We start from the raw sequence: 27,166 nt of genomic DNA on the forward strand, positions 1-27,166 counted from the left end.
TGTTGACTATAGTATAAAACTTAGTATAAACTAGTAGATACTAATTGACCAAGTGGTGATTTGATGCTTCAGTGCATGATGATATGTTTACCTAAAACCAACAGAAATCTAACACGTGTTTGATGTTTTCAGTACTGGATGTTCAGCAAGAATGGAGAGATCCGAAGGGACGAATCCTGCCTGGACTACAGCGGGGCCGACGTCATCCTCTACCCTTGCCATGGCTCCAAAGGCAATCAGTACTGGGAGTACGACCTCGTCACCAAGCTGTTGCGGCACGGAAGCAGCGGAAAGTGTCTGGCGATCAACGAGTCGAAGAACAAGCTGTTGATGGAGTCCTGCGACGACGGTTTCGCTCGCCAACGCTGGCAGCTGGAAAATTACGACGCCAGCAAGTTGGCGTAATCGCCACCTCCAAGGACCGAAATCAGCCCGTTGTAAACGAGATTTTGTCGCGATAGTGCGCGGGGACTCAAGCTAATCGTTAAGCACAGAGTATCTGTACATAATGATCTTATACATTTTATATTGTAGTATTTTAACGATGCTTTTAAGTTCTAAGAGTAAGGCACAATGTATGCTCAACGTATACCTTTGTCATTCCGTTTTTATCGACCGTACAAGACTGCTTTCAATTTACGTTTCGTTCGAACGAATCCTGACAACTCTTTGCTACATATCTAATGAAAATATCCTTAATGCAAACGAGACATATCGTGCACTCGATCAGTTTAGTCAATTAGTTACGTAAGTGCGTTTTGTTTTGCCACCTGTCACGAACCCATCGACAGCCATTTTGTTGGTCCTTGAGCGACCATACCGATTTGTTGGTTGACATACTTAATAAGTAAGTTTTAATGTCATTTTGTACTTAATCGTAGAAGGGACTCGACCCTCTGCGGGTCAATTTGTGATCTAATCTTTGTCAAAAGAAATGAAAAGCGAACGATGCATTCCTATATTACATAATACACTAGTTTTAAGCAAAGCACATTTTCACGTAAGGACGAAAGATGCGAAGCAGGAGGAGATATGATTTGATTGGTGTTGCTCAAACATTAAATATATTTGCACGACTTTCGTCGCTACCTAGCAAGACATTGGATTCGGTTTTTGTATTGTAAATAATATGTATTAATATTGATTGGAAGTTCGTATTGAAAATTGTATAGTACTATTTGTAATACTTATTAGATTGTTTTGACGGGAATGGTTATAAAAACGAATGCCATATTAAAATTTATGTATGTTGTATGCTGTATGTATGTACAAGTATGATGCTAGAAGTTTATTACATTTGGGTCGCAGAAGCGATGTAATCATTAAGGACATTATGTAATTATGCGTCGTTTTTGCAAGCTGAATTGTTGTCATAGCAGGGACACGATTGTTTCGTGCACACATCTAATTCCACATCATATCATATATTGTTAATAATAATGTAAGTGTTTTTTCACGATGCGATACGTCGTAGGCGAGTTCGTGCTAATCGATGAAAGTAATGAAAAACGCAGCGCTTATTGCGCGCTCTGTAGTCACTGTTTAGCATTCTAGTTATATATCCTGGTATTGATAAACTTTGAATTTAATTAATAATCTATAGGCCAGTTCGATAATGTATTTAAAATGTGCCTTAATTTCTTGTAAATACATTCGTTAAAGAAAATATCGTTTGTGTCTTTCTTTCTTGCCCTACTGTGTGATAAACATCCTTTAATTTCTGAAAAAATGATGAAATTAAGAAATATATTCTCCCAAAATTCTTCATATTGTTGAAACCCACGAAATCTGTTGAAAATGAGTCGAAACTTACCTACCTCCTCACACATTCTGCTATCCTAATATTAAAAATCAATTTCTAACTTTATTCGGGCTGAAAATTCTTCCAAAGTGACTGCTAGTGCTCTCTGTGGGCGAACGTTACCTCAACTGACATTTTTAAAGTTTCATTATTGTTTATTTTTAAACGTTAATTTTACGCGCCACTATAGTTGACGCCAAAACTGTATCAGCCTCCTCACACATTCTGCGATCCTAATACTAAAGTCTGATTTTCAACCACTTCGCGACCAAATTTTGCGTGATTTTGCCTTGCAAAGTCGACAAAATTGATATTGAGTATCAGGAACCCAGAAAGTGAACAGTGACGATAAAAGCTTCCCGATTGTGCTGACCTCTAGTGGCGGCGAGTCAAAGTTAAATCTTGAAAGCTAATAGTACAATCTGTACACTAAGCTATAGAACTTTCAGTTGTTGTAGTTTCTAGTAGATAGAGGGCACTAGCATGCACTTATTTAAATAAATTTTGATGTGAAGTTGTACGTTTTATTTTGAACATAAAAAGAGAAATCTTTTGCATTTTTTATAACAAAATCTTTTCTTTAAAAATTTTTTGTGCCATTTTTGTCGTTTTTCAATAAGCATGCTATCATGTTCAGAATTTTTCAAGGATCACGAATATGTAGTTCTTTGTTTTCTAGCTCTTTTAGTTCTCGAGATAATTAGATAATAAGATTTCTCATTTTCATGTTGAAAATTAAATTTGGAATTTTCAAATTCTGTTTGCGGATTCTGGAAGATAAATTAATTCTACATCGATTATTCCAGTAACTTTTTTTGCTGACACTAACCGTTTAGGCCCTATTTGCACTTTTAATGAAACACGTGTATTCCGTCGGGAGAGTCGAATATTTGAAGATTAAATGGTAATTATCTCGACAATTAAAAGGGCTAGAAAACAAAGAACTACATATTCGTAATCCTTGAAAAATTCTGGACAAGATAGCATGCTTATTGAAAAACGACGAAAATGGCACAAAAAATTTTTAAAGAAAAGATTTTGTTATAAAAAAGGCAAAAGATTTCTCTTTTTTATGTTGAAAATTAAAAGTTGGAATTTTTCAATTCTGTTTTCGGATTCTGATAGATTATTTAATTCTAGATCGATTATTTTAGTAAATTTTTTGGCTGCCGTTAACCGTTTAGGTCCTATTTGCAATTTGAATGAATACTGCATTCGACATAAAAAAGAGAAATGTTTTGCCTTTTTTATGACGAAATCTTTTTTCAGCAAATGCGACTTCTGTAATAATTGGAATTTTTAAATTCTGATTTCGGATTCTGAAAGTAGATTAAATTCTGAATCGGAAACCGGTAAAATAATTATAGATTAAGGCCCTATTGGCATAAAAAAAACAACTTTTTTCATTAAATTGTAAATAGCGCCTAAACGGTCAACGTTAAGGAAACTTTGTTTGTAGATTCTGATAAATAGTTTAATTCTACATCGATTATTTTAGTGACTTTTTTCGCTAGTCTTAACCGTTTAGGCCCTATTTACAATTTTAATTGAAAAAGTGGTTTTTTCTATGCCAATAGGGCCTTAGTATAATTATCTAACCGGTTCCCGATATAGAATTTAAGCTACTTTCAGAATCCGAAATTAAAATTCCAAAATGCCAATTATTTCAAAAATGGCATTTGCTAAAATAAAAGATTTCGACATAAAAAAGGCAAAACATTTCTCTTTTTTATGTCGAAATCAATTTTTCAGTAAAATTGCCAATAGGGCCTAAACGGTTAATGTTAGCAAAAAAAGTGACTAAAATAATCGATGCAGAATTAAAATGTCTATCAGATGCCAAAAGCAGAATGTTCCTAGGATTCACCATTTAGGCCCTATTTACAATTTTAATGGAAAAAGTTTGTTTTTTATGCCAATAGGGCCTTAATTTATAATTATCTTACCGGTTTCCGATTCAGAATTTCATCTACTTTCAGAATCCGAAAACAGAATTTAAAAATTCCAATTATTACAGAAGTAGCATTTGCTGAAAAAAGATTTCGTCCTAAAAAACGCAAAACATTTCTCTTTTTTAGGTCGAATGCAGTATCCATTTAAATTGCAAATAGGACCTAAACGGTTAACGGCAGCAAAAAAAATGACTAAAATAATCGATCTAGAATTAAACAATCTATCAGAATCCGAAAACAGAATTGAAAAATTCCAACTTTTAATTTTTGACATAAAAACGAGAAATCTTTTGCCTTTTTTATCACAAAATCTTTTCTTTAAAAATTTTTTGTGCCATTTTTGTCGTTTTTCAATAAGCATGCTATCATGTTCAGAATTTTTCAAGGATCACGAATATGTAGTTCTTTGTTTTCTAGCTCTTTTAGTTGTCGAGATAATTACCATTTAATCTTCAAATATTCGACTCTCCCGACGGAATACACGTGTTTCATTAAAATTGCAAATAGGGCCTTAACGGTAAGTGTCAGCAAAAAAAGTTACTAGAATAATCGATATAGAATTAATTTATCTACCAGAATCCGCAAACAGAATTTGAAAATTCCAAATTTAATTTTCAACATGAAAAAGAGAAATCTTATTATCTAATTATCTCGAGAACTAAAAGAGCTAGAAAACAAAGAACTACATATTCGTGATCTTTGAAAAATTCTGAACAAGATAGCATGCTTATTGAAAAACGACAAAAATGGCACAAAAAATTTTTAAAGAAAAGATTTTGTTATAAAAAAGGCAAAAGATTTCTCTTTTTTATGTTGAAAATTAAAAGTTGGAACTTTTCAATTCTGTTTTCGGATTCTGATAGATTGTTTAATTCTAGATCGATTATTTTAGTAATTTTTTTTTGCTGTCGTTAACCGTTTAGGTCCAATTTGCAATTTTAATGAATACTGCATTCGACATAAAAACGAGAAATGTTTTGCCTTTTTTATGACGAAATTTTTTTTCAACAAATGCTACTTCTGCAATAATTGGAATTTTTAAATTCTGTTTTCGGATTCTGAAAGTAGATTAAATTCTGAATCGGAAACCGGTAAGATAATTATAAATTAAAGCCTTATTGACATAAAAAACCAACTTTTTTCATTAAAATTGGAAATAGGGCCTAAACGGTAAATCTTAGGAAAATTCTGCTTTTGGATTCTGATAGATATTTTAATTCTACATCGATTATTTTAGTAACTTTTTGTGATAGCATTAACCGTTTAGGCCGCATTTGCCAATTTTAATAAAAATTGCATTTAACATAAAAAGAGGTAACACAATTATAGATTAAGGCCCTATTGACTTGAAAAAAACCTTTTTTCTAATTGGAAATGGGCCCTATTCATTGGATAATCAGATGCCACAGGAAAGGGTTTTAAATAATGAAAATAATATTCATATTTAAGAAATTTATTGAAAACGAGAATGTTTGACAATTACAAACTACATTCTTGATTGGAAATGAATAAAAATTCAAATAAAAGAAAAACAAGTACAGTAAATATTTATTACATTTGCAAAAAAAAAACATTGAATAAATTTCCTTTCTTCCTTCCATTTTCACTAGAATAGAAATAAATTAGTATTTCACATTACGCGCCTGAATATGCTTTTGCCAGTTGTACACAAATACAGACCGTCCAAGTAAAACTATAATACATTCAATAATCAGGAATAGAATGGCTATGTTACAATCATATTAGCAACAAATAAGTCCTTAAATACATTGATCGAAAATTACTTAATCAGATTACTGGTTATTTGGTATGTATTCATAGAATTTTTATACTTTCACAGGCCTATTTATATCGATGTATGGCATAAAGGATGAACTAACATAATAAAACATTTTGACCTTAACGAAAACCGATGCAACAAGTTAATCAGTATTCGTAGCTTTGCGGTGTTAAATGTGTATTGTTAATAAGTTGACGCATGATTCCTCAACTTCATGTGTTCGCATTTACTAGAGCGCCCCAGCAACGAATAGTATCTTAACACTTACGAGTTATAGTTATTAAAAGAATACATCCCTAAAAATTACTTCAATTACATTCAAACAACACGTTGGCAATCCTAACGAACGGTCGAGCGTAGAATTAATACGCCGCGGCGCTGGATTAGAAACACCACAATTGATCATCCTCAAATGCAATGCGACGCAGCTTCATTGCGATGAGATTTCTTACATACATATTCTTTGGCAATTATTAGAGAAACAAATCAAATTCTCGCTACGTATCTTTTCGCTATGAATTATTATATACGTTATTGATCATCGTACAAAATGTTTTGTCTGTGTACTTTTGCTTGTCTTGTTAGATAGAAAATTGAGAATCTCTTTCGGAATATTTCACCTCACTCGGGCCGAAATTGTCGTCGTGTGTGTTAAGTCTAAATATGGCAGATAATGCGGATATTTTTCTCTTTTTACACGTGTAGAAAACAAGTCAAAGTGTTAAAATGTCATCACAAGATGTTTCCTTAAACGCTAACTGTTGAAATTTCTTAATATAAACATTTCCTTCGAATTGAGAATGTACTCCGAACGGAAAACTCTAGGTACATACCAACTGTCTCAAAGTTTTGACACATTCTCGTTCGGAATCTGCGCTGCTTTGATCTTTCCGTTACGTCTCCTGCTTTTCAATGAGCAAAATGTTTTCGAAATATTTATATCGTGATTCAGAACTCATACCTTAAAACTCTAGCACTCCCGAAAAATATACCAAGTGCCTTCTATGTATATTTTAATTTAATTCGTTTGATTTGATTATTACATGTCTAATCAAGTCTCAGAGATCATCAATATTTGTTGTTATTAATTTAACATCGATGCATGCAAGAAATTGAACATTCTCACACGTTCTGTTCTTCCATAATGGAATGTCGTTTCGCTAATCAACACTACCTACCTAATACGATAGATATTTGTCTAGATTTTGTTATTCTTTGAAAAAATAAAAATTGTTCCCGTCGTGTTCTTACATTTGTGTAACTGCGTGATTTTAGTAAATCGTCGTAAAAGAACAATGAATGCGACGCGCGCGCGCGCGTATTTGGTAAATGAGTACGTGAGATGGGCGCGCGTCATCGATTCTCATTCGAGAGGCGGCCGGCCCCATTAAGCAGCAGCCGGCGGCGCGTCTTCGAAACGGGCCAAATTAACAATGGAGTATGAAACGAAGTAAAAACGATGCAGTTGCTATTGTCTCGTATCTAACTGCCTGCAATTCCCAAATTGGAGAACTGAAAGAAAAACCGTTGCGCTTTAAGTTTACAGCTCGGTGACAGCGTACAGCTGGCGCTCCGTCTCGTTGTTGGCATACATGCTCTCATGCGTCTGGTCCTGGATCTTCACAGACCGGAACTGAGGATGTGCTTGCGGCAGCGTGGACGCACCGCGCTGCAGCGAACGGAACTGCATGCCCGTCGGCTGGAAGGTGGACGTGTTGGTGGCGTGCATGTCCTGCCAGGCGACGCCACGCTGCAGCGAGCGGAAGTTAGCCGGGTTCAGCGGCGACTCGACGTGCTGCGAGATGGTGGCGGGCACCTTTGGCATCGGCGGCTGCTTGCGCTCCTTCTCATCGGGCAGCTGTGGCAGCGGGCGGCGGCCCAAGCTGCTGAACTTGTTGATGTTGGCGGTGCGCTGCTGCCCACCCTCCTGCCCCTTCGGTGGCGCATGCTGCTGTTGATGGTGCTGTTGCTGGTCGAACTTAAAGCCTTTAAAGTTTGGGAAATCTTTGCAGGCAGCCCTGTGACAACAAAACGACTTAGTAACATGCCAACTTAGTAACATTTCACACCATCGACGACTCACCTATCTCAGTAATAATCAGAGCTTTCCAGCGTCTTGCATTGTTTGCTCAGAGTCGCGTACTTGCCATTGTTAGGTCCTGAGAGTGGCTCGTGATGATGTGACGGCAGTCGGCCGAGGGTGTGTCCTCGGAGATGCGACATATGGGCGGCGTTTCCTGCTCCACCTCCTCGGTGATGGTCCGGTGGTCGCATGTCACATCCATCTCTATAACAGACAAACTCTAAATTGCACACAGCTGACGAAGATACTCCCTGGTGTTCTATGTTTCTATGTCTTCTAATTAGAATGCAGCTAAATTTCGTGTTCTGTGTTGTCGGAGAAAATGAGCTACAGCAACAACATCGATCGGGAACTGAATCAATTCTTTGGGACTACCAACAAAAAGTACGGCTCCAAAATGCACGGAGCCAAGATCATCACACAACTAAAGTTCTAAATCGAAAATCATAATAATAATAAAATTAAATACATTAGCGACTGAGCTTCATGCATGGAATTGGAAGAAGCGCAATTATGCATCATGACGGAGGTGTAGCTAGGTGGAGGAGTGTCTGGGGGATAAGACGACCCTTGGCTACGTTGCAAAGTCCTCGCCGCAATCGCCTGGCTCGCTGCTGGCGGTGGCAGATACGGATCATTGTCGTTCACCTGGTGATAGTCCTTCCTAGAAAAGCAAAAAGTCAAAATTATTCTCTGATAAACTAGGTGTGCACCCACACTTACTTCTTCCTAATGTAAATCCAGGTATGCGAATCCACCCACACGAGGATGGTCAGAAGGAAGCCAGCGAGCACCGACGAAAGCAGCATTAGCGTTAATCCCAGCAGGCCAACATTGCACAGCGCTCGAGCACCGCGCAAATAATGCGTGTGCAGGGTGCGGCAGTCAACACTGGACGTAAGCGCCGTGATCAGCAAGTCACCCTCGTTGACCTGGTTTAGCAACGAGCTGAATTTCGGCTCCAAGCTTTTGCGCGGAAACAAATCCGTAGCCGGTTTCTTGAGCGAGTTCAGCGTCGAGCGCATGTTCTCGATGGCACCTTTCGCCTCTCGCAGGCGCTGAGTGAAAGGATTCGCTCGGGCGCGCTCGCATGTCGTATAATAGCGCAGGATTTCCTTCGTGAGCTCATTCGAGGCTTGATCCTCGACGAACTTATCGGGCGCAGCGCACAAGTCCCCGAGCGCAACCGTCGATGCAATGTACACGCTGGCCATCACATACGACGCAATGACGGCCAGCAAACCACATACGGAGAACGCAATCAACGCGCAGCGATTGTGGCGCGCCACGCCAACCAGCAGGACCACGCAAAGGACGAGCAGAACGCTGAGGATCGCCATCGTGGCGGGCCATCGGATCTGCTCGATCTTTTCGGCAATATTAATAGTGGGCGCAAGATAGATGCCATTGAGCGGATTGCGGATATCGGCAGCCGCACTGGCAGCGGCAGTGTTATTGTCGGTGGCAAACTCGAGCAGATGCATGCACATCTTCAGCGCAGTCGTGTTCGCCACCGGTTCGTCGAAAATGTCCCTCAGTTGAGTGAGCTGATGCGTCGCCTGCTGCCGCAACTGGCGCTCGATGTTCTCGGTCTGATTGCGGATCTTCTGCACCTGCACATCGATCTGCCTACCTTCCTGCAGCAACTGCGAGACGCCATTGTGCAGGTCATCATTGCCATAAAGTCCTAAGCCGACGGCGGCGCAGCACAGGACCGAAACGATGGCGAGGGTCACCTTCAGCGCTGATATCGATCGCGAGGGTCGCGGCTTACGGTCGCAGCATCGTGTCAGCAGATAGATGAGCAGGACCAACAGCGTTAGGATCAGCCATGCTGCCGGCACAGATCCCAATATTCCTAAGCTCTGAAACGGAACGAACATTTTCAGTTGTCAATATCAACACGTTACTCACAGTAACTCTGAACTTACCTCAAGATAAATCGGAGATGTCGGATTAAACGAGGAATTGACGCGGTGCAGTGTGATGTTGACGTGCGGCACGTATTTGTGGTAGATCCATGCTAGTACTGGGATGCTGTATGCGTCCTCACCCAGAGAGGCGCCCATCGCGCGTTTGCCTACGCGCGCTCACTCCGCTCGCTCCTCAAGTCACGCCATTAGTGGTACGCCCCAGCGCGCTCCCATGCAAAAGGGGCACTTCGGTCTCCCTGCAGCTGCAAGACGAAACAAACGACATCCTTATTAGCAGAGCGTTCGGCGTCATCTTTTCAGGCGCGCAATCACGACGTTGCAAGAGCGCGCACGTCCTCCAACCGCAGTAAAACAAAGCCGCGCGTTGTGCGAGTGCATTTTGCGCGCTCACATACGGAAAATCGAGTTATTAATATTCAAATGCAAATAGCCGCGGCGAGGCGCGCAGAAAATGCGTTCTTTAAACGCGAGATGAGTGAAACCAACGTGCATAAAATCTCCTACATACGATACCGATTTTTGGGTGCGCTACTACCTGTTTTCCTTAAACTTAAACTTAAGGCATGTCACACGATATTATTGTCACCTAGGGTCGGGCACAAACTCATTGTTTGCCCAGTGCCGCCACGATAAATATTTGGCTTACGTCGCGTCTTTGGTCATACCGATTCGCTGCCTATTTGTATTGTTCGGCCAGGTGTCGCATCCGATACCTACTTCAAACGCACGAGCGCACACCTACGCACAGCTAATTACGAGCTCAAGTTTTCGATGCGCTTCGAGACCCGACGTGTGTCGAAACATAATCAAACTATCTGCTGACCGGAAGACGATAAAATCTTGAAAAAATTTTGAAAAAAATAAATAATAAAAAGTAAAAAGCCACTGAAAATTGAATTGTGTTGGGTCGGAGCAGATAACAAGCGACCTTGCGAATGTATCGAAGAGAAATTAAGCGTGAACGTACAGCGAGCGTTAGCCGATCGCAACTAGGTCGTGCATAATTCGCATTTTTTCCCCACACTAGATATTCCGCTGTCGACTTGTTGGTTAATCACAAAGTGGCATGTGTTGTGTGTGCGTTTTTTTTTTCATTCGTGTTTTAAGGGTGCGGACGTTGAACGACGACAGCCCGCGTGGGCGCATTAGGGTGTAACGCGGAACCCCTTTCGCCATCGTTTCTCGCATTTCGTCCCCGCTGAGATGCGTGTTTGCATACGGCGGAACACACGCACGAATTTAATCAATATTACATACGTTCATTACATTTCCGCACGCAGGAGGAGCCGCCGCAAATTATATTGCAACCAACAACGGAATTATAGATCCATGATACACACGCCGGCGAGCAAAACTCACATTTGTACATATTAATGTAAATCCCATTATGTACCAACTATGCACAATGCACGCGCACACAATACCGCATTCCGAGTGGAGTTGGAGTTGAAAAACACTAAGTAAACGCTGGAAACTTCGAAGGAATTACAAGGATTCCAAATCTAGCAGAAGAAAAATATTGCGCTGTGCATTGTTGATGATTACGAGCTCGGTGGGATTATTTGTGTACAAACAGTGCGGTTCATTAAACATGCGAACAACAACCGCCGGCAGAAAGGGTGCGCATGTTATTCCCGATGAGCGATGAGCTTGTTCCAGGATAATCGAACTCGCCTGCGACTGACAACTTTCTGCGAATACGCGAACGTGGATAATATTGTTAATTATAGCTACATGCACCCAAACACATCGCAAACATATCATTTCATTCAGTATCGGCGAAGGGAGCAAAAACAAAATCGAAAATTGTTGCCTTTTCCCACCATAACAAAGCAATTAACTCTCCGCATGTGCGCCACTCACAATAAATATCATCCATGCATGTTTCGAGTAAATTTACGCAGCGTTTTGATGATTGTCTCAGGACCCAGTTCTTCGCTGTACCAACTCAGCTGATGCTGTTTCTATTTATGAATTCAGCGTTAAAAGAAGCGCAATACAACCCAGCGGCGCGGTCGGAAAAAGAATACCGCGTGTATTTAAAGCGTTCTGCGGTGCGTGCACGACTTAAATCTACAAAATGATGTGAAGTAATGAAGTGCGGCGTAATTGTCGTCGGCTTCCTCCAACGGCACAGCCAGCAGTAGATAATTTTAGTCTGCATGGCGACCGCTGGAGACTCACGCGTCCCGTGAGATTTGATTAAATTTACTGTCCATATGCGACAACATTAACGAATGGACGAACGCGTCGCATTTTAATGCAAATATGTACACGTCGGCGTTATTAAATTAGATTAGACAAACACAGCGCTTTTGTTGGAAATTTCGAGGCGGCGTTTAAAAATACAATACGAATGCGTCTGCGATGAGCATCAATGGGCGAAGATATTCCGGAGGACAAACAAGAATTTATGACAAACCCGACAGCGTCAGCTGAAATACACACAATAAACGTGGTGGTAAACATTACACGACGAAAGATACGGCTGGGTAGTGGGCGCTCGGAGTTGGAAAGCGAGACGCCAACTCGACAGCGGCGCTTTTTCCAATGATATGCGTATGTGCTCGGCACACACGTAACCTGCGGGGCAGCTGGCCGGATTCCCTCGATTGCGATGGATCCTTCGCCCAGATGTTTGTCACTACCCGCATGCGGAAGATCCCAAAATCTACCGCGCCGACCGTCCCGAATTGTGACCGAATGTGTCTCGTTCGTGATTTTGGGCGCGCACGTTTTTCGAAATGCTCGAAACGCGCTCCGCCTCGAAAGAATTCCTCCTAATGCGCATTGCGGACGGCTAAACGCCTGTGATCTTGCGCTCCAAGTCGACTTCGGCACTTAAATCGTCGCCGGGATATTTATACGCTTGGCCTTTCAGTAGTAAATTACGCTCGCGCGCTTTTCTTCTCGTTTTTGGACGAAATTCAAATTCATCGCGGGTGGAGCGCGTGCCCTCCCGCACTATTTCTCATTCTTCGACGGCTAACTAATCTTATTACGCTCGTTATTTCCTTTTTAAGCGCGCGCCCATTCCGGTAACACTTGACACAACATTTTGAATGTGAAGCGCTAAGTTAGCACCCGAACAATATACGCTGTCATTGGGGATTTAGTATGTCAACCAAAGTGGAGTATAAACTAATACGATTAGGTCATAAAGCGTCGACCAGAATGCATTCATTCATCGTAAGCACTTTATTAGTTCGTCGATTTCAAGCACTCGTTATTGATGTACATAATTCCAGTGCATGGCAGCGGAATGAAATCAAAACGACCGTGACCTCGACGCAGGAATGTAGGAAACAACAATTTACTTTTTACATTCGAAAAAGAGTAGCGCGCGTTGTTGTTGGCGATAGAAATTCATAAACAAAACCGTTTGCGTAATTACTGCATGCTTTTTCGACGCTGGCTGGCTATGTCGTGAGGCTAGTTATTAAATAAAATACCTACAGGCATAAATAACGTTACTCGAGTCGGCGGTTTGCGAAGTATGCCCGAGGTCGTCCGTAATGCATGAAAATATGCCCGCGCTGGTAAGAAGTCGACTAACTAGTGTTACACGCAATGGAAATGACGCAATCACACGCGTATCGAATACGATATTGAATAGATGCTGAAAGTTCGTTATCGACAACAAGAAGCGATGATATCCACACCGACAGTTAGACAACAAACAATCGCGACGAAAGAAACAGCCGCCGGGCGCGTGCATTGTGCAGATCAACATCGATGTTGAGAGAGCGTAGACAATTGCAGCGCATAATGCGCGGCCGTCCATCCGGTGTGATGCAAGCGCTGTGAATGTACATAATGGGGATGCTGTGATTGTGATGTTTTCGTGTTTTAGGTGCGGTAATCATCATGGATGCTCGCAATCCCGCTAATAATTTCATCACAATAAGTTCATTTTACAATTGCTGCATGAAGTGTAATGTCAACCCAAGTTAAAATAAACGACAGCGATTATTTTTTCCACCGATAAGATATTCATATTGTGTTGTGCACAGACGGAAAATATAATCATTGCGTAAACACGGGACGTTTTATTACTATTTTATACACCTTATTACTCATAAGTTTTCCACCGATGACTAGTTAGTTAATATGAATATGTTTGTGGATGATGATCGCTCGACAAGCGATAAAGAAAAACACGTAAATAAGTGTTTTGCAAGGCGTCGCGCAAGCAAAAGTCGTGTACGGTTTGCATGCACTCAGCGTAATCAGCTCGCGCGCGCAGAAACGGGGGTGGTTGCGCCGGCCGGCATCGCGAGAGATGAAAACCGCCGGGCTTGTAGAGCCGCGATGATGGTAGCAACGCGCACGGCGCGGCGCCGGTTTGGAGGGTGAGCCTCGGCGGCTCTGGGGTGCAAGGGCGTGGCTGCCAGCCGCTACTACTAACATCGATCTGCCGGTTTTCTCCTCCGCGTGCACGCACGCACATGCTGGGCACCACTTCGCCGAAAGGCGCTTTGCCATGCACACACGACACAATCGTAACCAGCGCGCGCGCGGGTGGTCGACCCGGCATTACACATTTCATCCCTGCAACAGCCATAAAAACGTGCGCGGCGTTCATTTTAAATTTGTCGCACAGCCACACTCATACTTTGTCTTTAAACACTTCCAAGAAATCGCGCCGCGACCGAATGTAATGGAAAGTGGAAGTCGGCGCGGGCGACACAAAGAGAAATACATATATCAAATATCAAATGAAACTAGGAAAATGAAAGCGGCGGCACGCTGGCAACAAATCAATGCGCGCGGCAGCAGGAAAACAACTTAAAACGACAGAATCCGATTGCGAACCAAAGGCTACTATACTACCACACACACTGGTATTGCGAAGTGTTAGGAAACAACGCGTTTATTACGCCAGCCGACATTTCATCTCCTCGCCGCGTAAATAAATAGCGATGAGGCAAGTCGAACAAGATCGATTTGACTTGAGCGCACAACAAGCGATGATGCTCACGTAGAGCTCTCGCGCATTGTCTTCACGCGCAATTCGGGCCAAGAAGACATCGAACAGTCGGCTTTAATTAAACTCTAATTAATGCCTAATCCGGTGCTGCAAGGCTCAAATTGCCAGCGAAATCACATGCATTCAGTCCGTGGCTTGTGTTAGCACGTCGTTGAGATGTTTACACTACTAAATCAACACGATGGCGCGCGTGATAATGAATGCTACAGTACTTTCAGATTGCGAGCAGCATTCTGTAACAATAATATAAAAAATAAAAAACAGATTAGACTTTTGTGTCCGGTACACAGTTGGCAGTCACTCATCTGTGCCTCATTCATATGTAAATCATATTTGCTGCGCATCGCTTCCGGATGTTTGACAGCAAATAAAAACACGAGCAGAAATCGTTACAAGCACAATAATGACATTGTAAAATATGTACATAGCAAAGAGGGTAATTCAAAGGTAAGATACTACACCGTCGGTCATAACCGAGAAAAGAGCGTTCGATGTGGAAATCCACTCGTAGTACACGTCGCCGTGTAAATATTTAAAGAAACCGGAAGGAAGTCTCGTCTTCCTTGCAGCGCGCCATAATCATTCGTAAATCGTGGCTTAGAAGAATCACGTGCGTCGCATACGTATTTCCTGATTAATTCTGATGCAATTTGTGTCTAATAATAGGCATTACATGCCGTTGGTAATTCAAATCACCTTTCTACAGGTTTTATATTTATACACTTACATCAGAACAAAGCAATTTTACAATAAAAAAAAAAAACATTTTTATAGTTTTCTTGCTACTAAATGGTCTAATTAAGCAGGCCGGTGATTAATAAAGCCAGTTGACCACTTGCTGACCCTTGTTATTTATCGTAATCACGACAACTGTGTGTTTTTCAGCGCGCAGGTAAATAATAAAAGACCGCCGATGAAATTTGCATGATTAATTCATTAGGAGCGCAAAATGGCAAACAGCCGAAAATGGCAAAACGGCTGGAACGGACTGAAAGACGCTGTAATGGCAATAATAATCACACGCGGGCTCAACATGGGCATCGCACGGAATCGCGTGCCGAACGCGCGCATAAAATATAAAAGCCATAAAGCGACCAGCTTCCAATCGGGCGCTTGTTGAAACGTATTGTAATCGCTGTGCTTGGAGAGCAGACACACGCAAGAGACGAGGCGAAATGAAATATGGAATGCACAATGAGTGCAGAAATTCATAAATCAGCGCTCGTTTAATTGTAATTGTGGTCACCTTCGACCGCCGCGATGATATTCTAAAGGTGGGCATTAATGTCGACAATTAACTATGTTTGCATTGGCGTGAGAGGCCAATAAACAACAATAAACTGATTTATTCATAACGGGCGCAGTCATTAATTACGCTTTTAAAACATTCGAATTGTTTTTTTATTGCTACAGATACAGATAAGTCATAAGTTGATTCGAATAAGTTGATTCGCTGCGGTGGTAAAATGTCGGAAATGAACCCGTTTCCAAAATCAATTCCAAAGTATATACAAAGTACTTACATCCAGCTTCCACGAGAATAGTGACCCGTGTGGCCAGTGAAGCGGGATTATTGCCGTTATCGGCGGGGTTGGAAACTGGAGCGCTGGTCTTTAATAGCTAAAGTTGGGCGCATAAAAACAAACTCGAGCTCCGAAGTTGCAACATGCGCGAGAGCTGCAGGAATAATGAAAATTGTACTATGCTCAAATTTTCACAAGCTTCCCGCTCGAAGCCAGCAACCAACTTGTTTATTACATTCGGATAATTCGAATCAATACACGATTACGGAATTAGTTTTTAATGAAATGCGGATTTGCGGTAAGCCTCCAGGCAAATATTGCAAAAAAATAAAAATAAAACAATTTTTATCAATTTTTTACTCAACACAAAATGATGCAATTTAATTCGGTGCATATTTCTGACTTGATTTTCATCAATTTTCATGCATGACTTTCAACAATGAAGAATCTAATAAATCCATGCAAAGTCTGGTTGAAAATTTTAATTAGACATTTTGTGCAAACAAGGATAAGCCACTTATGCGGCTTAAGTTTTCCGATGGAAAATGAGTCGAGAGTCTAATCCCGATCAAAGTGGAGCATCTTCCTCCAGCTGCACATCCATCGATTCTTTATTAATAAAGTGTACGTGCACACACATGACACAGCTTCGTGCACGCCCGAATTGAAAATGTCATAAATATCAGTTAATATGATAGCGCGCGACTGTTCACTACGCTGGAGACGAGCAGATTAGTATCATTATTGAATTGTTTCTAACAAGGAACCCACATTTAACTAATAAAATCGTTTAAGAGACACTTCGTTACTTAAGTGCCTACCAAGGAGCCCACAAAGAAGACTTACGCCAGCGGGCGTCGAGAGGAAGATAACAAGCGGAAATAGAATTTGATTTCGGTCGGTTATCATAAACATATTTACCCGAGAGTTTATTGTCACGTGAGAGAATGAACTTGCGCAAGTTTTGAATAAGTTCTAAATAAATTCTATGAATGCGCACCGGTACGAATACAGATGCTGATGAATGCATTTTCCATTAGCTCGCTTACCTCGAAACGTCAACAGGATGTGGGAAAGTAAAATTACGACGCGGAATGCAGATGCAGATTATTTGATTATTGCCCGCCCATGATAACTCCTCGCACAAAAGACCAGAAAAACAACCCGAGCGCAATCATGGTACGGCGCGGCGCGCCGCCGAAGAATGGATCGGATGAATCACTCGAATCCACGGTGTTTGTATGGGTGCAATGGGCGATGGGTGGTACACATTTGCGCGCAGCCGGGGGCACAAACGCGGAAACGAAACGGACACACGATTTGAATGGCGAGGTTGTTACACCGAACGCCGCGCCGAAAAATCGATAAAGGTGAATGAAAATGCCGGCATACGTAAACACGACGCCGCCGGACGCAGGCGGCGATAGATTTCGCATGGGATGAGTGAAGACTTACCGTTTTCGGCGCGCCCGGGCGAGGGTTGTATCCGACTGGGCGATTTGCAGACGGGCGCGAGCGGCGTTAGTCCCACACACAGCTTCCCAAAACAAGGCGATTGCACAAGCGACAACGACGCGCACCGACCGTCCTCGGCTATGACTATTGCGGGACTGAGGCGCAGCGGCGACGAATTGTGTGGTGTGTGGAGTCGTCGTGATCGCGCGCTGCGGCTGGGCCCCGGCTGAGTAGCGCGTGCAGCGCGCGCGCCGCAGCGTTCATTGTTCGCTCAGCACCGCCCTAACTCGTGTGGAAGACGAAGAGACTCACAAAAACGACCAAGAGCGCTCGATCTCGAGCGTCTCGAACCTGAAATTCAGCGAATTCAGCCATGTGCTCGGTCGTTGCGCACTGTATACTTCCAGTCTAACTGCTCGCATTAACCGCGCTCTATTTCTTCAAAAAACGCACAAATTTCACACAAAAAAACAGGAAAAACCACCGGATATTTATATAGGTAATATAAATAGTTAATATTCACGTAATTTTTATCAAATTCCTTTGGTAAATCACCTAAAAACAAACGAAAAATTAAAATTAATAAAAAAAAAAACATAAAAAAGGCACAATCTGTTTTGCCCATTACTTGTATTACTCACGCCATGTTATAACTTGTCTTCAATGCACGAAGTCGTAATATTTAATGCAGATGTTAGGCATTAACAGCACAAAAGTCGCCCAACTTCAGCGAAGTGCTAAAAAAAATCCACGGGAACATTGTCGGAGTACATCGGGACGTCTATTTTATATTTATGTATTATATTCAAATATATTCAATGTGAAATTAACAAAGGAATCTAAAATTGTAATCTTAAGGCACGTATGCAATTATAATTCTTCATGTAGATCAATAGAAATGACGGTTTACGGCTATTATTCAATTTTTGTTCAGTGTTCTTCTGTCACACCACATCTTCGCCATCGAATGGCGGATTGTATGAGAATATTATCGCAGTAACGCATTTGTTACCCGGGGGAATTCCGTGTGAACATGATACAGGCGCGCGCTTTGAAATGGATTTCCTGCGTTGCCAACGACATGATTTGTTTACAACTTGTGCCACATACAACAAATGATTAACGTTTACTGTAATTTGTTAGATGACTAGCAAAATATCTAAAATATAATAGTAATATATGCATACATTTTGTTTTTCTCCTTGGTATCGAACACAAAATTTGTATAAAGTGTAAAGCGAAATGAAATACCTCTCTCAACTGGTTCGTCTGTCATGATCGGTGGGATGCGATTCGTCGTACACAAAACGCCTATTGTTTGTATTAATATTTAAAAGTCTTAGTTCTTTATGATTTAACGATTTGTTTGATTGGGTAATTGCAATGTACTGGTAGTCACTTGAAAAACTCACTATGAATGATGGTGAAACATTGACAACATCGAAATCGAGTGCCCTCTGGCGGTGTGCGTGAAATAAAAGTATGAAACTTGCTAAAACATGTCAAATTAACAATACATAGAGGATATAAATTAAAAAAATGAAATAAATATACAATAACAAATAGCTACACATGCTGAATGTGCCAAGTAAACATTGATGTCGAACACGCATTGCCACAGTGAGTGCAGTTTGTTCTAGAAACAAAAAGAATACTTCGCAGAGTCAGAATGTTCTCTAATCAGGGAGACTCTCTCTCAACGAATCAAGCTTGAGTAAAACATGTATTTGCATCTACATGAATGAATTCGCGCCGAGACTCCATGATTATTAACAATGTGAGACCTTATTCAACACAAATTCTGCATACACAGCAAAGAAAATATAAACGCTCTGAATTTTTTAAATAGATAATTAACTTCACAATTACAGCTAACTAGAAAAATATTAATGTGTATAATTATCGTAAACGTAGTATTCTGTATAAATAATAAATATTTTGCTAGTTACAATAGGTTTCTCTGCGTGTTTTTTTTTTTCAATTTTTTTTTTTGAAAATATAAATTAATAGCCAAATCGATGTGTTTCATTAATTTAACGCGACAGTTTATTACATAACTATTCCGTGTGTTTCTCGGAGCGTTTGACTGCTTTCAAAAAACCCGTGTTTTTGGTATATATATCTCTCAAATTGCCAATTTTTCATCACTGAACTACTTCACTTAACCTTACATATCAATATATCTGACTTCATTCTATTCACATCGACAATTAATGTATCTTTCAACGTTTTTTATACGAAGAGTCGCTAAAAAAATAGGCAGAATATACCAGTATATATGTATAAACAATTTTTCGTATGCTTGTTGCCTCTACCAATCATCAATCTCACTGTACAACGCACAATCACAATGCTTGTACAAAATGTAAATCGAATTTTTTTGGAAATGGGACTCTCTAGTTTGGCCTTGTCGTGGTTCGCGCTCAATCATGTGATCAACAATAACGTAAAAACCTATGCTACATTCTTACACGTTTCACATTCGCAGCAATGAGTGAGTGGTATGCCTTCATACAAATATGTTACACATAAAAAACGTTCAGACCGACACCTGCGACTCGTGCAATTTGCGCATCGGTTGCGGCGACATCTGCAAAATCAAATCGTAACAATCGAATTAATGATGGCGGCGAAATGGTTAAGTGTGAACACATACCCAGCTCAATCTCTCCTTGTTTATAACACATTTAGTGTCGGCCTCGACCACCAGGCTCTTACACTTTCTCTCCGGATCGTCGGTGCCATTTATGTAAATACCAGTAATGTACTTTTTATTCTCGTTCTTCTCGTCCACCTTCCGGATGGAATTGTTGCTGTTGTAGATTGTATTCTGCGAATTGCGCAATGTCACCTCATCGACGAGTTTAATATCCTCCTTGTTCATATCGACCTCATTGCGATTGTCCGCAGTGTCCGCAATCGCAACATCGTCCAGTTCTAATTCAATCGAGTTGCTGCTGACGATGGGCGCCGTTGCTTCGTTGTTCACTTTTGTTGCATTCGTAGAGATATTCGTGTTGCTCGCCGATTTCATAGTGTTCGTCACAGTCGGCAAAGTAGGTTTCTTCTCTTTTTCTTTTTCTTTCTCCTTGTTGAGCTTCGGAGGGACAAACTTGGGCATGCGTACCACCCAGTGGTCACCAATGGAACCAACTGAACTTGTACTGGCGGCGCTGCTTGAATTCGAACTGCTGCTCACGTAAATCCCGGTGCGTTTCTGATAAAACAAGATGTACGCACTGTTATTGACAAGTTCAGCGCCAATTTCAGCACTTTCCGCGCTTAAATTCGTCACTTTTGCATCATCGTACAAATACCAGTTGTTATCGTATGGATTTTTACACGCTGCAGTGTAATGCCCGGTTTCAAGATCCGTGCCGTGATGGTAGCATACCGCATACAAGTCGTAGGTGTTATCATTAATGGTGGATTGTTTACGCGAGCGTTTCCACGGCGACCAATTGACACCGTTCATAATAACCGGATTCGACTGCTCCGTTGGCGGTTGCTGTTGCTGATGGAGATTAGCATTCGATTTATTGGCGAGATGTGGCGTCATGTCAAACGCATGCACTGGGAAATCCACCATTGTGGTGAGTTTCGTGCTGCTCGTGCGGCCCTTCACCGTCTGCTGCCTGAAACGCTTGAAGTGAAAGACGAGGATATCCGGCAGACTCCACATGTCCAGCGTCTTGATAACCGGCTGATATTTCTGGCACTGTGGACACCGCCATGCATCATCCAGTGTCTCAGCTTTCGTGTAATGCCGCAGACACTCTTCAAGCGTAAGCGGCGCGCCGCCCTGCAACGCCTGCGTTTTCAACTGCTTGACACTGGAGTGCTCTTCGACCAACTCGCTGTCATCGGCGATGATCGTCCGTTTAGCGTCAGCGCTCCACTCCAGTACAAGTTTCACATGCGGCGGGCCTCCGTCCTCGCTGCACAACGCCAGCGCCTGATCGATTGCCTCCATAAACAAAGGATGCTCTAATGAGGGCTCCAGATAAGTCGCCGGCTCGTTAAAGTTGTACGCCGGATCGGAAATGCGCATTTTATACACCTACAAACACAAACATGAACACATCCCCAGAAAATCAACGTACAAAGCTAGAATACTAACGCCTGCTGGCTGGGATGATGTGAGAATGTCATCGTGCAGTATCGGCGCCATCTCCTTCAGCATCAGCTTCTGCAGGTCGGCGTACGACGTCTCCCTGTTCACTTGCATCGTGTAGGGACTTCCTGCAAAGCCAAACCGACGAATGAGTGAGAATGTCAATGAAAGGGGAAGCGCGCGTGTTCAATTGTTCACGCTACTTGACGCGCCGACTCACCGAATCTCTTAAAGCTATTGTTATTTTTGGCATCCTTTGCATCCTCCACCGCATTGATCCAGCACAGCAGCACGTAGGCGCCCTGCGTCTCCTCGTCCACGTCCTTTAACTGCGGCACTTCGATGCAGTAGACTGGATCCACCTCGGTAATGCCGTTGACGCTCTGCGCGTCGGTGAACGTACGCAGAAAACCATGATCACCAATCTCGGTGAGCAGCATATCAGTGCGCGCGATTGACGTGTCCGACTCGAGCAAATCACGCAGTTCCGATACGGTGGCACCTGATGGAAGCGACACGCCAATTTTCACCTCGCGCGGCTGCTGCGACGTGTACAACACCTACAAATCAATCAGTAGAGAAAAAAAATACAAACAATATGATGATGATGATTATTATTATTACTGTAACATAGACGGAATGCCTGAAGAGTTGCGGCAGCTGTACTGAGATGCATTGGAACGGATCGAAGGTGTTGGATTGCGTTAGGCATCGTGGACAACTCAACGAGGAGCGATACTGCGCCTGAAAGACGCTATGAATGAAGGAGTTGTTCTGCCGACGGTAGTTTTCCAGCGTCTCGGCGGCAATCACCTCGTCGGGTCGGCCCAGTGTCTGTAAATCACAACATGCCACCATAAGAAAAACATTCGCATGCAAAAAAATTAAAATTTCCGCACCAAACGCAATATTTATTCATTTGGTATTCAAATTCGCGAGTGGAAGTTTCCAGCGTTTGTTTAGTTGTACAAATGCGCTCGGAATTGTTAAAATATCCGGGCGTAAAAACGCAGCGCACGCCGACAGTTATATTTCGCCTAAAGTGTGCGCGATGTGGAAAGCCCGCGCCGCGCATAATGGGCCTGCTGTTTAATAGCGATTCAGTGTCCGAGCGTCTGACCCAGATCATGACTACTCGAAATCAAAGAGGCTCGCGCCGGAGAACTCAGTCTCCAGCCGTGCGTTAACACCATTCGCCTGCGATGTGTGACGTTGCTGACGTCGTTTTTCTTTGCTTTACTTTTTTCTTGCTTCATTTGCATCCACATAATCTTGATCCAATATTATTGAAACGAAATCGTAGATAATTCAATTTTGGCTATCAACTTTCATCCGATGGCCTTTCAATCCGGACCCGCCCGTTCAAGGATTTTTCGACTCGACGAGAGAGTGAGTTTCGGCCAGTCCCGTGCCAGCCACAAATGTCATCACATACACACAATTCGCAAACACGCGTTTGTTGTCCATGTTTTAATTGAATCGCGCGCGACCTTGGCACGCCAGCTCAGCCGTGCCCTATAAATGACTTCCTAATTTCATTCAATGCGAATAATGCTGTACACCGCGCGGTTTTCCACTGCTGATCCCGTGACAATAATCGTGTGAGTCATTTTTATCTGCGAGCAGAGAGCGCGAATTCGCGTTTTATTCATTCCGCGCGCGTGTCCGTTGCAAAAACTTCGCGCGACTATTTTTATATCGTCGCAAATTGCGTACGGAGGCAAAAAATGTCGAGGCTGCACGTGCATCCAGACAGGAGCGAACAGGAGGCGCAAAAAATGTTTTGATTCACCTTCGAATTCGATTTGAATGAAGCGCTTACGCATCGTGAATTGCGATTGCACGTGCGCGCGGATTACGTTTGCACATACATGTAATTGCATTATGAAATTGCGAAAAGTAATCAAAGTTTCGGCCTGATAGAAAATAAAAATCGATGCGTACGGTATTAAACATATCATACGACATTGACACTGCGCGCATTGTTTCCGATGAGTCAGTTGCACAAGTTTCGCGATTGAAAAACAAAGGATTGCGTAGTTGATTAATTTTTTTTTAATTTAAATTTTTATTCGTAGTAAAATTGAGATCAACAACTTTGGTTGCGTTGTAAGACGAGTGTGCTGTAGACAAGTTCATTGAATAATTAATTGATGTTGCCAATCGAATGGCTCGCGTGAAAACGAAAAAACAAACTCCATTATTACAGACCTTCGGACGAACGGACTGTAAACCATTAGGCCCCGATAGATTGAATGCGTAGGCGCGAGAACCATTTTCGAACCTGACGTCACTACGAGCGCATAAATGAATTCATAATCGATGAATTGAACGATATCGTTACACGTCCAAAAATACACTTAAATTTCGACTTAACCGGTTGTAAAGTGTACGAAAGAAAGTTTCGAACTTACGCAATTTTTTTCGGCACGACCCTAAATTGTGTACGTATGGCGTAACATCGTCATCGTGTAATTCACAGCGGACGCGATGGAAAAAAAGCAGGAGTAGAGGCATATCCGTGTCACGGCTTTAACGACGCATGAAACTCATCGTTCTTTTCGCATCTTCCGCCCGCCCACGCGCGCATCCACATAATAACTCATCGCAAACGATGTAAACAATGCAAAGAACAGGCGTCAATGTCGCGCGTATGTACATAATATGTAAACAAAGTGCGAGAATGAGCGCGGGCTGCCATTCGCACATCACCCGCCGACACATTCAACATGCAACATACAACAATTGTTGCTGTTTGCGCCGATTGTGTTTTTCCTGGTTTCTTCCTCGCGTAAAACACAATTATCTATATTTCGTAGCAAACCACACATCGGGTGGTGTGTGTTGTGATGTCAGTGCATAATATCAATGAGTCGGACACTGCGCGTTATCTAATCGATGCAGTGTGTTTCACGTTTCAAATGATGAGAATGCAGCGCCGATTGGAAACGCATGACTGTAAACAATCGCACCTGACACTTTTTTGTTTCATCGAGACGTTTCCATGAAATCGAAACGAAGTGGGTCATTGATACGCGCGATAAACAGAAACAAATCGTTGTGGAAAACCACACGAAAGCGAATAGCAAATGGCAGACTCAAAAAACTGCGGTAATTAGCCGCACAAATTCTCTTCTCCCAGGTTTCGCGTTTATCACACTCGCGCAGAAAAAATAAATCACCAGCGGAAAAAACAATCGTCGAGGAACAAAGGCGAAATATCGAAATTGTTTTGATTGGTAGCATTGTTAGGCGATTATGTTTACGAAATAAAAAACGAGAGGCTGCGTCACAACGACAACACACACCGAAGTTATTTGTTGAAAAAACAAAGCGCTGGAGTGAAATAAACACATAATCAAAAGATTAAATAAAAGCGCCGTCAAAGAACACGCATTATTGTTTTCCAACGCAATCCGGTCAATCAAAATATGTAACATAACGATCCCTGTGAAAGCAATTAATAATATTATTAGAATTGCAAAGCGAATATTATAAGAAAATGTTGCATACACGCGTAAAAAATGCTCGAACATGGTAATTCCAATGACAATATTACATAAACGCGAGCCGCGCGTATTTCGAACGGAATTTTTTTGACAAATATTTACGTGGCGTGTTACTTTACGCGATACCAAACAAACACACAACAAGCATGACTCTTCTTAATTCATCAAACTTTGAAATGAAATTGACTCTCACATGCATTACTACTACTTTGACTTGCGTGCAATTAAAATTCGTGTTATTACACTCCAAGTTGTCTTAATTACTATGAAGCGTAAATACACGTCAGTGCAATATTTGTCAAATCATCATCGATTGTACGCGACAAACAATAGAAGGCGCAGGTAATATATATCTACACATCCGCGTAAACTATGCATATTTCACACTTTTACGCCTTGAAACGCGGGTATGATTGACCGCTTATCATCTGAATCCGGTGCACCTGAGTAAATACAATGCCTAGCAGTTTATATTCCCGAATGTTATTTACTTGGACTTTAAATAAAGATATTTTCAATAAAAAAACGTAAATATCAGTAATTTTTCTTATATAATCGTCGAGTTTTCTGGTACGCAGATATTAATTGTATTATTAAGTCGATGGAAGTAGATGAAAGCGAGTTATGCATTAAACATTCGTCAACAAACGCCTGCGAACGTAAACAATTACTAAATTAATACTTCGGGATCTAAATATATCCGCGCCCGCGAGGCGAATTTCGCGGAATTATGCGTCGAATTGAGCGGCGCTGGTTTAATCCCAGCAATAATTGCATTGCAATCAACATTCTCACGCCAACTACAACTGCGCTGCCGCTGTGAGGCTCAAAGAGCAAAGTGCGATTCAATAAGACTCCGAATTCGAAAACATCGGAATCGAATTGGAATCCGGGGTCCGCGTGCTCTAGATTTTCAATGTTTACGCCGGCCACGTGACCATTTTAGAGCAAAAGAAAATGATTCTCCCGGATAACTTGCCTTGATGGATCTGAATTTCTTCTTGGGTGCCATGTTGAGGTCCTCGTGGACTTTGTCCAGCAGCCAGATGAGGAATTCGAGCGCGTCGTGTTGTTGCGTGCCCTTGTACTGCACCCCATAACGCTCGACGATCTGCTTGAAGATGGTGGAGAACTCGGGGTTGTACTGGCACGACCAGAGTGCTTTCAGCAGGACGGCCAGCTGCTCGGTGACTTCGCCCTTGGTGCCGTGCTTCTTCGAGTTGAGCTTGTTGCGGCGCGACAGGTCGATCTTGTAGCGGTCCAGGACGAAGTACTCGGCAAGGACGTCCGTGTGCGAGATGCACTGCAGGACGGCGTTGATGAAGCAGGTGTTACCGTGGTTGCGCAGGCCGGTGACGCCGGGCGTGTCGTCCGGGCCCCAAGTCTGCAGGCCGACGGGCGGCACGCGACTTTCGCCGTTCGGCAGCTGGACGCCGCCGATGTGCTGGGCGATTTTATTGATAAACTTACGGAAGGACGGCCGACGGAATACCTTCTTGCTGGCGCGATGGACATCATCAGCGTCGCGATTGTTTGGACGCGCCAGCGTCGCCGAACGCACATCGCCGGGCGGCTGCAGTGTGTCAGCGTTGTTGTTGTCCGCCGGCGGCGTTGTCTTCGGCTTGCGCTTGGAGATACGCGTGAGAGGATTCCGCGGCAGCGTGAATGTGCGCTTAAGGCGCGAGACTTCAGCGGGCGGCAGCTGGTCGGGCTCCGGCTGCGTGCTGTCGCAATCGGTGGACTTCATCGCGAGCGCACACTGCACGTCGCACATAATATTCGCATCCAGGCCGACTCGAATTCGTTCGTTCGCTGGCGGTGTGGGACACTCACGCGACGCACACACAACACGTATGATTTAGTTAGGCTAGGCGCGATTATGCATTATTGTGTGGCGCGATTTACAACTGAGTGCCACTGCGACGTCGGCCATTCCACGCGATTGCAACACCTTGACTGGCCGCCTATGCCGACCTCGGCCGGAGAGTGAAACTCCACTCCCCGTCATTTCACGCGCGCCCTCTA

At 42.6% G+C, this 27,166-nt stretch overlaps 3 protein-coding genes across 5 annotated transcripts in view; 1 reads left to right on the forward strand and 2 right to left on the reverse strand.

The window, feature by feature from the left end:
• Positions 1-1,666, forward strand: part of Pgant9 (polypeptide N-acetylgalactosaminyltransferase 9) — a 49,436-nt gene extending 47,770 nt beyond the window's left edge. For both annotated transcript variants that reach the window (XM_065305859.1, XM_065305865.1), the window contains exon 9: positions 133-1,666. In XM_065305859.1, the coding sequence (XP_065161931.1) occupies positions 133-405 (273 nt within the window). In that variant the 3' untranslated portion in view covers positions 406-1,666. The remainder of the gene's footprint in view (positions 1-132) is intronic.
• Positions 1,667-5,289: 3,623 nt separating this feature from the next.
• tty (tweety) lies at positions 5,290-17,954 on the reverse strand. Of its 2 annotated transcripts, none has more exons than XM_065306263.1 (6): positions 17,519-17,954; positions 9,548-9,792; positions 8,340-9,481; positions 8,185-8,280; positions 7,617-7,820; positions 5,290-7,551 (listed from the first exon to the last, which is right to left on the reverse strand). In XM_065306263.1, the coding sequence occupies exons 2-5, from the start codon at positions 9,683-9,685 to the stop codon at positions 7,622-7,624; spliced, it is 1,575 nt and encodes a 524-aa protein (XP_065162335.1). In that variant the 5' UTR covers positions 9,686-9,792; positions 17,519-17,954; the 3' UTR covers positions 5,290-7,551; positions 7,617-7,621. The 2 variants fall into 2 exon arrangements, with proteins under 2 accessions (XP_065162335.1, XP_065162252.1); XM_065306180.1 differs by having other exon boundaries at positions 8,086-8,280; positions 17,519-17,949.
• A 344-nt stretch (positions 17,955-18,298) lies between these two features.
• Usp15-31 (Ubiquitin specific protease 15/31) lies at positions 18,299-27,084 on the reverse strand. The gene is made up of 6 exons (XM_065306068.1): positions 26,121-27,084; positions 22,257-22,466; positions 21,853-22,192; positions 21,639-21,760; positions 20,175-21,578; positions 18,299-20,108 (listed from the first exon to the last, which is right to left on the reverse strand). Exons 1-6 carry the CDS (start codon positions 26,913-26,915, stop codon positions 20,058-20,060), a joined length of 2,922 nt encoding a protein of 973 aa, XP_065162140.1. The 5' UTR covers positions 26,916-27,084; the 3' UTR covers positions 18,299-20,057.
• Positions 27,085-27,166: the final 82 nt, after the last annotated feature.

The sequence above is a fragment of the Atheta coriaria genome, unplaced genomic scaffold (genome assembly GCF_025399875.1).
Source record: "Atheta coriaria isolate IRGN ID8LTWV9N9 unplaced genomic scaffold, Caltech_Dcor_3.1 hic_scaffold_1_pilon, whole genome shotgun sequence".
NCBI lineage: Eukaryota > Metazoa > Arthropoda > Insecta > Coleoptera > Staphylinidae > Dalotia > Dalotia coriaria.

What these genes read in the sequence shown, in the direction of transcription:
- tty (XM_065306180.1), bottom strand. Translation starts at nt 9,685, where the DNA reads ATGGGCGCCTCTCTGGGTGAGGACGCATACAGCATCCCAGTACTAGCA. An exon ending in CATCTCCGATTTATCTTGAG is followed by an intron (nt 9,482 to 9,547) that starts GTAAGTTCAGAG and finishes GTTCCGTTTCAG; the next exon opens with AGCTTAGGAATATTGGGATC. An exon ending in TGGATTTACATTAGGAAGAA is followed by an intron (nt 8,281 to 8,339) that starts GTAAGTGTGGGT and finishes TTGCTTTTCTAG; the next exon opens with GAAGGACTATCACCAGGTGA.
- Usp15-31 (XM_065306068.1), bottom strand. Translation starts at nt 26,915, where the DNA reads ATGTGCGACGTGCAGTGTGCGCTCGCGATGAAGTCCACCGATTGCGAC. An exon ending in AGAAATTCAGATCCATCAAG is followed by an intron (nt 22,467 to 26,120) that starts GCAAGTTATCCG and finishes TGTGATTTACAG; the next exon opens with ACACTGGGCCGACCCGACGA. An exon ending in CATCATCCCAGCCAGCAGGC is followed by an intron (nt 21,579 to 21,638) that starts GTTAGTATTCTA and finishes TTGTGTTTGTAG; the next exon opens with GTGTATAAAATGCGCATTTC.